The following is an 11010-nucleotide window of genomic DNA, read 5'->3' as shown; positions in this document are numbered from 1 at the left end:
TATTGATGTCCCAGCAGTATTGTATCTCCTAGGTGGGAATCTGCTGTTATTAAATAGTAACGAGTATGAGTCGGTTTAACGTAAGACGCTGGATTTCAAACTCAAATTTAACTCTAAATTAGACTGAGCACAGATTTACAGGAAACTTTTGAAGGAGGGGGCGCCTGTATGGGATTGGTCAAACCAGTCACAAGATGATGTGAGGTGGAAAAAAACGAAAAAACACTGAAAGCGTCCCTACCATTCAGAACAGCCGCTGCAGCTCCGGGGGAATTTTTTAACTCCACAACAATGGTAAGTTACTCGGTTTTCTTTGCAAGTGAGCTGCTGCGAGCTTCGTCGTTGCGTTTTAATCGTGTGCTGTTGGCAGATGCGGAGTTTATTGAGGAAAAAGTAAGGTCGCAGATTGGCTAGCTTTAGCCTGCTAGCATAGCATTAGTTCCACCCTGTCAAGTCAGCCGTAGCAGAAGTGACGCGTTTCCTGACATGAATTACAAAATAAAAAACCCCAGAACGCTGTGCTGTAAAATAAATTGAAAAATATATTTTAATTTGGGTCATTATTAGCATTTCTTGATGTAAACGAATAAATAAATGGCACAAGTGGCCGAAAGGGTGAAAGATGAACCTTTATGTACTGCATATTCTAAATCTCGACACTTTTAAAACTAGATTTTGACACTAAGTATTAAGAATAAAAAATAAACTAGGACAAAACTAAATATTACCTCTCTTTTATCTTTAAAAAAATATAATTATAATTAATTATACGTAACGTTATTACGTTACGTATAATTACGTAAATAACACAGTACTAGGTCCTTATTACAGTTACTCTACACGCTTACCCTTCTAACAGATATACATCTTTTGTTTTTTAAATATTTTTTATTATTTATTTTTTTCCTTTTTTCAGGCGACCTTTCCCTCTGAATTCACACGTTGTCTTTCTATTTTCACTCACACAACATCTGAATCCAGTTTGGAACAAGATTATTTTGCGCTTTGTACGTTTTCACTGTGGTGCTTATCTTCACTAAATTATGAATTTGTAAGACACATAGTCTTAATTTTAGCACTCAATGATTAAAATGTAACTTTCTTGAATATACCACTTATTAAATACAATAACAGTAACAAAAATTAGTCCAAGGGACTTTATATTTTAGTGACTTTTCAATATTAGAAAGAAACCTCAACACTTGGTGACCGTGAGAAAGAAAAGCTCCCTTTTAACAATAAGAAACCTCCAGTGAAACCAAGTTAAAGGAGGGCCAGCCGATCTGACATGATCATTTGGGAGGAGGGGAAGGAGACAGAGCAAAAGACAAGCTGTGGAAGAGAGCCAGAGATTAATAATAACTAATGATTAAATTCAAAGTGGTGGATAAACAGAGAGAGTGAATAGAGGTGAATGAATAAGAAATACTCAGTGCATCCCTCAGCAGACTAACTAAACCAGGACTCAGGGTCACCTGATCCAGCCCTACATATATGCTTTATAAAAAAGGAAAGTTTAGAGTCTAATCTTAAAAGTGGACGGGATGTCTGTCTCTTGATTCCAAACAGGTAGCTGGTTCCAAAGAAGAGGGACCTGAAAGGCGAAGGCTTTGCCTCCCATTCTACTTTAAGAAACTTTGGGAACCACAAGTAAATAAGTAGTTTGATAGTGAATTCTGGATTTAACAGGGAGCCAATCAAGGGAAGCCACTATGGGAGAAATATTGTCTCTCTCTCGCTCTCTCGCTCGTCTCAGTTAACTTAATCAACTGAAACCTTTCCAAGGACATTTTAGAGCAGCCTGATTATAATTCAGGAGAACATTGCAATATATTTAATAATAACAATAAAAAAGAGTAGTTTAAGTTTATGAGGTGTAGTGATGTTTCTTTGGTTTTTGATTTTAATTGTCAACTAAACATTTGTAGTTTAGGTGTTTAAATGAAGAAAACAAGACATTATTTAGTATGAGGTTAGAGCAAGTTTGCGCATGTTTATATTTTGAAGGCGAAGCTGTTGCACTTCCTGCAGCTGGGCGCGGGTGGCTTGATGCAGCAGTCTGCATTGATGTGCTTCAACACGTCTGGGTTTTGGGAGCTACCTTAACGTTAGCTCGGCTGTTTGTCCAGATGAATCTCATTTCCCTCTGGGTCTTTCGCTGCGTGTCATGGCAGTTCAGCTATCTTCATTAGAGCAATGTTACTGATGTACTGCATAAACACACCGGGTCCATTATTAACTGGTGGTTTAAGTTAACTGGCTCTCATTTCCTGGTTGAATTGGCAGCCAAACTCATGAGCTAGCTGTCATTGACTGGAGGAATTTGAACCAGAAGTAACCCTTCGGCCATCCCCATCTTTCATTGTCCTGGCTGTCCCTAATCCCTTCCCCATGCATCCTGTTTTTAAAGAGTCCCAGCAGCCACAGACACTCCAGCCTCCTCTTAATCTATGAAGATCTTTCCTTGAGCTCAGTGAAATCCCGACTCCCACCAGCCATCTGTTCTCCAAGGTGTAATTATAGATTTCAGAGAGTCTGAAGAGACTCGTGGAGAGTTTATGTCTTTATGATGGTGTTATGTAATGTTGTGTGTGGACGTGACAAAGGTTCAGAGAAATGAAATCCTGTTCAGGGTGGTGCATTGATTTTTTCATTTAATTTAATCGATTTATTTGTTTTTTGGATGAAATCCTGTGCGTCATATTGGACTTTTGCAGGAAGAGACATGCTGATTATTCGACATGCTGTTCTTAAAAAGCCTCTGTTTTATAATTTTTTTCCTTTTTTTCTCTATTACACTACTATACACAAACACAGGATAACATATCTCACAAAGACACAGCAAAGTTAAGCAGAGGTCAAGAAGACGTGAAGCTCCTCACGAATTGGCAACACCCGTAGCTTAAAGTACAAATCTTTTAAATCCAAAACATGGAGTTTCCGTTTTGAGGTTGGAACTGTAAACATGACAGAAATATTTACATGAAACAAAAAATTGCACCAGCATTGGTGGGTTTTTTTGTTGTTGTTTTTTTTTACCCTGGCTCACTAATTCAGGATATAGCTGCTATGGCAAAGTAGTAAATTGCATGAAAACCACTTAAAGCCACAATCTGGGACTCTGCAGCTGTCTTTCTTACCAATAAGCTGTCTTCAAATATTAATTAAAATTAACACATATAGCAGTAGATTAGGAGGAATGTAAAATTTCTGCTGATTTCATTTTCTGCTTGAATGTCACAGTGTGTAAGATGCTCTTTATATCTACTACTGCAACTGTGTTTTGTTACTATATCACATCAATGCAGTAATTGTGGTGTTTTCTGTTTTCCACTTCATTATTCAATTCAATTCAGTTTTATTTATACAGCACCAAATCACAACAACAGTTGCCTCAAGGTGCTTTATATTGTAAGGTAGACCCTACAATAATACAACAGGTAAAATCATATGAGCACCTATAAGAAGCGCTTTGGCGACAGTGGGAAGGAAAAACTCCCTTTTAACAGGAAGAAACCTCCAGCAGACCCATGCATCATGGGAATCCCCCAGCAGTCTGGAACTATTGAGCCACAGTATCATTGACTACATAAAATCATCTACCTCACATCAGGAAAAAGTCAAACATGCATGAATGTTCTGACTTTATCATGGCGCTGCTAGAATATTTGCTTTACAGTACTTTAGGCTGCCCCCCTCATATCTTTATGTTTTGTGAAACGTGAAATGCGTGTGACAGTTTATTGAAATGTGCAAACATGCATGGAATTACAGTATGTAAGGCAAAAACAGAGTTTGTACAATTCTAATGAACTTATAGTGAATACTTAATACTGCCTTTATTCTTCAGTCTGAACTCTTTTAGCCAAGCTTTCTTGTGATTTCTTTTAGTAATTTTCAGGAATAGTTCTCCAGGGTTATTGAAAGTTATTCAAAGCTCTTCTTTGAAATCTGCCTGCCTTTTCTTCTGTTCTCTGCCATGATGATCCCACACTGCTTCAGTAATGTTGACGTCTGAGGTCTTGGGATGCCAATCCATGACAGTTCCTTTGGGATCATTGTCATATAAAAAAATCAGCTGTTGCACATCAGTTGATTTCTAGATGGTAGGATCAAAATCTGACACTCTAACACTTTTGACAACATCACCAACACCGTAGCTCCACCGTAGCTGTTTTTGTTAGAAATGGTTTCTTGACAGTCGCCCTTCCACTGAGGCCATTGCTGATCAGGACTGAGTGAAAAGTATGAGGATTCAGGTGAAGGGCCAGATGCATATCTCTGGTCTTGTGTTACAGGTCTTTGGTGGATTCTTTTCCTGTTTCTTTAAAATACCATTCATCAGCTGTAGATATATGATAGTTCTTTGCTAAGTTGACTGTAATTCCTTCATAGGTGCCCTTTTAAATGCTTGAATGATTAATATGTCAACTGCTTATCATATAAAATAAAAAAATAAAGATTCCTCTGAAATCATTAAAAAGCAGATGAGCTATTTCTCAAGACCAGTTTAAAAAATACAAGAAAGTCTGAATGCTTGGAAGCAAAATATAAAGGAATGATGGGGGACTCAAGACATTTGCGCACTAAGGTAGTCTAATCCAAATGAAAACTACCTTCTCCAAAATAAATAGGTAAACTTTTGTTTAACTTTGCATCAACCCCCAAAGTTTAATTTGTGTGTCGAGTGACTTGTATATTAAACTGTTAATGTATTTGAAATTCATTTATTTGTTTCCATTGCCTTGTTTTCCCACGCCGGATCAGAGTGAATCACTGGTAGTGTGTGAAGTGGATGAAGATCTGGTTAAAAAGCTGAGGGAGTTTCGTTTCCGGAAGGAGACCAACAATGCAGCGATCATCAGTAAGTCACAGACTCTGAGCAGTGTGTCTCCTGAATTTTTAATCTGAGTCATAAAAATCGGAGTAACTTGAAATTCGTTTTTGTTTTCCACAAGGGAGCTTTTAATACTCGTAGAGCTTCTAGATTGGTAACTTGTGTGACTCTTGAGATTAAATTAAATTGAGTGTCCTCGCCAAGATGGGCAGCAGTTCAGTCAGCAGTGGTTACAATGTAATTGTGAGCATTCTGCGGTTTGACATGGATTGTACAGTTCTCTGTGGTTTGTTGTAGTTAAAGTTAAATGTTATAAATATAGCACAAAAGAAAATGTTCCTGGTATTAACAACTATAAGATAGCTGCTGTTCTGTATGCAGGAAAGAATGAGTTGCCTCCAAATGCAGCAGGCTGTGTGTATCAAACCTGAGCTTAATCCATCTCTGGATCAAAATGTCAAATGGGATTAGCCGTTTGTTTGCACGACATGGACTCAGACTCAGGGTCACATTTTAGAGCTTTGCAGCCCAAAATATTGATTTCTCCCCCCTCGATCATCTTCATTTTTGAAGCACTAAACAACTGCTTGTAAAATGTGACTGTTTTAATGCAGTTTTTATATTCTTGTACCATTCAGTGAAGATTGATAAAGACAAGCAGCTGGTCATTCTGGAGGAAGAGCATAAGGTGAGCTTTATATTACTCTATCTTTCAAATACATGCAACAATATTTATAAAATCAGGTTTAAAATGTAAATGTTTAATTAGATAGCAGTGTATGGTTTGAAAGAAGTGACGGTGAACTCATTAAGCTCTGACCTGACAGCCTGCCAGGTGCTGGATGTTAGTAGATGATTGCTTTTCTTGATAATTTCAACTGAACTCTTTCTGTTTGTTTTAGGATATTTCTCCCGATGATCTAAAGGACGAGCTGCCAGAGAGACAGCCAAGATATCCTTTGAATAGATCTTATTTTAACAATATTTTGTCAGCATAAAATGAATTATAATCGTTGTAAGCAGCCTGTATGTCATATGGAACGGTTAGGCAGTGGGTTTGTCTTACATGTGATCTATCCATGTTGGTTAGTTTCAGTCCTTAGCACCAGGAACATTTATCGTCTACAGTTATAAGTACGAACATGACGACGGGCGTGTGTCTTATCCCCTCTGCTTCATCTTCTCCAGCCCCGTGGGTATGAACCTCTCTGAGATTACTTTTTAAATATACGTACACTTAGAGCAAAACTTAGGCAACTACTGTTTGCTAAACTTTTGTCAAAGTTGCTGATTTTGTGTTTGGCAGGTTGCAGACCAGAGCAGCAGATGATGTACGCAGGAAGCAAAAACAAGCTGGTGCAGACTGTTGAACTGACCAAGGTTAGTAAAGGTTTTAAATAAGACTGAGTTTTGATATTTTTCTTTTGTTTCTGTGTTATTTGTTTTCTATTTTTCAGTATTTTCCCTTTTCTGATTTATTCATAGTTGTATAGCACTTAGGTCAATCCCTGTTGTTTCTAAATGTGCTTATATATAAATTGACTTGACTTTTATGATACACCAGTTTAATGTCACTTTGCTGACATCAAACTGGTGAAATGATATAGCCCACTCTAAATGTAATGTGGCTATTTCCTCTACCTATGAAATTATGAGGGCTCAAAAAGAAATAACCCAAATTAAAATGTATAAAAATCCATGTGACTTTGAGACCTTGTCAATTTTTTAGAAATGCTTAAAACACTGTATTTAAAAAATTAACTAAAGGAGGAGGTAGTTGAGAATATTTTTTGTCCAGATTTGGAATATTTTTTTCACAGAAGGAGCCAGTGTCATGGGTGTATTTGGTGCAGCTCTTATATTCTTGTATTTGCCACATTAATGTTTAAATTTTAAACTGGTGGTATAAATTTGAATTACTTCTATCAGTTGTGTTAACTGCATAGATCTATCGACAGGCAGTGCAGCCCACCACTGTGGTCCAAACCGAAATATGTCAAGAACTGCTGTGTAGATTGCCATGTGCCATGTAATGTAGTCATATGAAAAAGAAAGTTTCACAGGGTCTGTGTAGCCTTGTGAAAAACGAAGTACTCCCCTACACACAGAGTAAGTGGGGAGTGCTGCTAATCACTTGATTAACCGATAGCAGCAAATCTGGTCAGAGCATGCGATGCTAAGAAAAATTGCAAATAAATTAAGAGCTACATCTCAGTCCATAGAGGCCTCACTATGCATTTCAAATGTTCATCAGAGAAAACTGAAAAAGTATGGCTTGTTTTGAAGGGCTACCAGGAGAAAGCATCTTGTCTCTAAAAAGAACATGGCAGCACAACTTAGATCTGCAAACAGAATCTAAAGAAATCACAAGACGTCTGGAACAATATCCTTTAGACAGAAAGACACACAAACACCTTGTACCAGCTGTTAGCACGGCGGTGGAGGGGTGATGATTTGGGCACCTTTCAGTCAGTGGGTCTGCACGGTGAACTCCTCTGTATGCCCAAGTATTCTAGAGTCAAATGTGAGGCCATCTGTTCAACAGCTAAAGCTTAACCCAAACTGGGTCATGCAACAGGACAGTGATCCCAACATCAGCAGCAAATCTACAACAGAATGGCTGAAAAAGAAAAGAATCAAGGCGTTGCAATGACCCAGTCAAAGATCAGACCTTAACTAGATTGAAATGCAGGGAAATTTGGGAGTTTAAGAGAGCTGTGCATAAACTCATACCTGCAAACTCAATAAACTGAAGCAATGTTGTAAAGAAAAATGGGTAAAAACTCCCCCACAGCCGTGTGAGAAAGTGATAAACTCCTTTCTTTTCTTTTCAAGGTGTTTGAGATCAGAAACACAGAGGACCTCACAGAGGAATGGCTTAGAGAGAAACTTGGGTTCTTTCGCTAAACCCATCACCTCCTCCAGGGGTCTGGGATACGAGGAGAATCCTGATTGCACAACTCGTGACATCTCTTGGAGACAACACACCACAGTTAACCTTTCCCTCTTCCCTGCATCAGACCTGATTTAAATAGTGTTTGCAGTCGTCTGTTTTAGGCCTGCTCGGTGGCGTTTAACGCTCATTACAACTCATAAGATGCCAGAAGGTGCACACAATTACAAGAGTTTGAATGCTTCTCTGTGACTGCCAACATTTCTGGCACTTACTAAACTTCACCGATCTGGCAGCCTAAAACTGACCATACTGTTTGAAGCAGGTCTGTTATTGTCTCCATACAATCTCTCCATATTCCTCTTATGTATCTGTTTTGAATTAACGAGGGCTGCCCCCATTAGTCAACCAAAGACTCAAGTCATGATTAATTGACACTGACACTCAGTTATTTGTGCCAGATACTATTGTTTACACAGCTACTCCCTGAGCTCTTTGGCTGATAGTTGCATATTATCAACAGGAAATCTAAAGGGTGGGATTACTTTGAGATAAAGGATAAGTGTTATTACCGTGCTATCACTTTTCTTTCTCAGCCCTCCCTCCTAAAATACACATTTAAATACCTAAATTAATATGACAAACATATAATTGCAACTTCTACTCGACTAAGAAAGTCTTTGTTTGTCGGGGCAGCCCTAGAATTAATGTTCTCATTGCTCTTCAAGTGCAGAAATTGACCATTTCTACAATTCAAAAGAATTCGAACACTTTTTAACAACGCTTTCTGTTTCTTCTAGATGTTTACACTCAGAACCTCCTAAGTTTTACCGTTTTATGTTCATTAGATTTTAATAATCTGAGAGAGTCTTTTTTTTAAATATTTAGTTATTTCTGGTGTCTCTAGGTTTAGCTAAGTATATACTTTATATTCATTTCATTTCTTTTATTGTGAAAGACAAACTTCCTGCCAGAACCTCGGAACAATCATAGCTACAATTCAGTTTTGTTTTATTCCGTCTCTCCTCTAGTCAAGGGCATTTCAGTTATAATTTACAGTAACACTAATACATGTATCTATATGATATGTTTTGCACCTTCTCCTGTGCACAAGAACACAAGCTGGCAGAAGCCCTTGAGTGGTGCTTATTTAGCTGCAGATGTAACCCTGTTAGTCTGTCATCAGTTTTTTAAAAATCTCTGTTTAGAGGAGAGAAAAAAAACAGTGTGAATTGTGGGTAATGCGTTTGACCTGCATGTTTATTACAAGAATCCAACACTCCAGGAAAACGATATTTTTCCACTGAAACATTCCAGATGTGAACAGTTACACACAAAAACCTCTGTCTCTAGCGACCATGACAGTGATGATTACACTGCATTACACAGGGTGGTAGTCCCCGCCCTCATTTTAATCTACTGGGCGACTCTGTTTAAATGGGTTACTGTGTCTTTAGGGTGATTGTTAGCTCCTATCGTGCATTATAGCTCTTACTGTTATTGGTGTTTATGAATGTCGTGCTTAAATCCGTATGTAAAGCCACGTGAATTGCTTCATGGTTGTCGCAGCCTTGAGAATGACGGCTGCGATTTCTCCAAACGCCAGATGTGCCAGAATTGGCAGGTAAATGACAGCATCTGGCCGATTTACATTCTCCATGCAGACGCAGGATTTGACCGGTGTAGCTTTTTTTTTTGAAAGGCTGATATTTATGTATTGAATGTGCCAGCAGCTCATTTTTGTGCCAATGTTTAATATCCTCAGCTCAGCTCAGTCTGTAGTTTTCGTTTACCCAATTTTTCTTAGCTTTGAGCATTTTTAAAATACATTGTGCTGGAGCACACAGCTCAAACACTTTACAAACGGATGTATTTGGCTTTTCATGCCCCAAAGGGACAGCATTTTTCCTGGCTTTTGGTTCCCTGCTGAATATTGTCAGTATTTAAGCCAGTGCAGCACACTACCCAAAGGATTAGTAGCAGCATGACCAGCCCCAGATAGTTAAGCTGTATAAGAATGTACTATGCATGTATTGCAGATAATACAGACTGGTTTTATTGTGATAAAACAGGAGTAACCTCAGTAGTAAGTGACCCGAGTAGCAGACTTCTTTTTTTTTTTTTTATAATACTACACATGTCCACTTTTACCCTGAATTATATTGCTGAATTAAAGCTCAGAAATTCTCCAGATAGTGCATGATATTATATTGCTATGGCTACCATACCAAGGCCATGCTGCAAGGCCAAAACCTGTTTTTCTCTGATGGCGTCTTTGCCCTCATAAACAACAGAAACTCTCCCAGAGATCTGGCTCAAAGATGTTTTCATACAATCAAACTGCTCCACGTGCATCATTCGTAAGGGCAGGGTTTTATCCAACAGGAGCAAAGGGGACATAAGTGTAATCACTTGTTTTAATGTCTACTAATAGCAGAAAAACACAAATCCACTAGATTAAATGACCTTTATATGACCTGAAAAACCCTTCAGAAAGTCTGTAAATTCAGGAATATGCACAGCTTGAAATGAACACTGTTTATTCAATGCAATTGAAATGTGCAATGTACTGGGTTAGATGTGAATATATTTATCTTTCTAAATTCTAAAGACCTCTAAAATGTGGAGAGCTACTGTAGAAGAAGTGTATGCTTTAAAGTAAGTAAGCCTTACAGAAGGCTTCACCGATGCTTTCTGAACAGCTACACAAAGTCTCTGACATCGTTTATTTGCACATGAATGCTATAAAAGGTTTGCATCACAGTCGTCAGGTGTGATATCTGAAGTGTGTCCAAACTGACATTCATTTCTCTAAAAGAAAGCCTCTGCTGTTGCTATTTTAAATGGGATGTATAAGAAACTGTCCATTCATCATGTATCAAACTCAGTCTCCTTAATGTAAGGTCCAGTTAACTAAGAGCCCCCTTTGGTTTTGAGCCATGTATCTGGTTATGTCCTGTGGATCTCTAACAGCTTTTTATCTTTATGTGGTGAACGCATATAGTTTTTGGCCTCTAGTGGTTTTTTTTGTTTTTTTACTTTAACCTGCAATTGTGTTGTCAGCGCTCGGTGTCCTCTGATTAAATGCCTATTCTATTTTCTTTCCTTTTTACTAAAAAAAACCACCTGAAACATCTGTCATAACCAGCTGCCTCGTGGCATCAGTGAAACTTGAGATATTTGTATTTTCCCATACTTTATAAAAGTGTCTTGTCCTGTTGTCCAAATAAAATGACAGTGATGTTTACCCATGTGTTTCCAGAGACTGCTGTTTTCAAAC

General features: G+C 38.1%; 1 protein-coding gene across 1 annotated transcript; it reads left to right on the top strand.

Moving 5' to 3' along the window:
* The first annotated feature begins 65 nt into the window (after positions 1-65).
* On the top strand, positions 66-10977 carry gmfb (glia maturation factor, beta). The gene is given in 9 exon segments (XM_085144257.1): positions 66-69; positions 205-266; positions 268-294; positions 4768-4864; positions 5476-5525; positions 5740-5791; positions 5953-6033; positions 6144-6217; positions 7673-10977. Coding segments are annotated over 9 exon segments (519 nt in total). The 3' UTR covers positions 7745-10977.
* The last annotated feature ends 33 nt before the right edge of the window (positions 10978-11010 follow it).

This window comes from Neolamprologus multifasciatus, chromosome 19, assembly GCF_963576455.1.
Source record: "Neolamprologus multifasciatus chromosome 19, fNeoMul1.2, whole genome shotgun sequence".
Lineage (NCBI taxonomy): Eukaryota > Metazoa > Chordata > Actinopteri > Cichliformes > Cichlidae > Neolamprologus > Neolamprologus multifasciatus.
The sequence above is the reverse complement of the archived record's forward strand: the minus strand, read 5'-3'. Positions and strand labels throughout refer to the sequence as shown.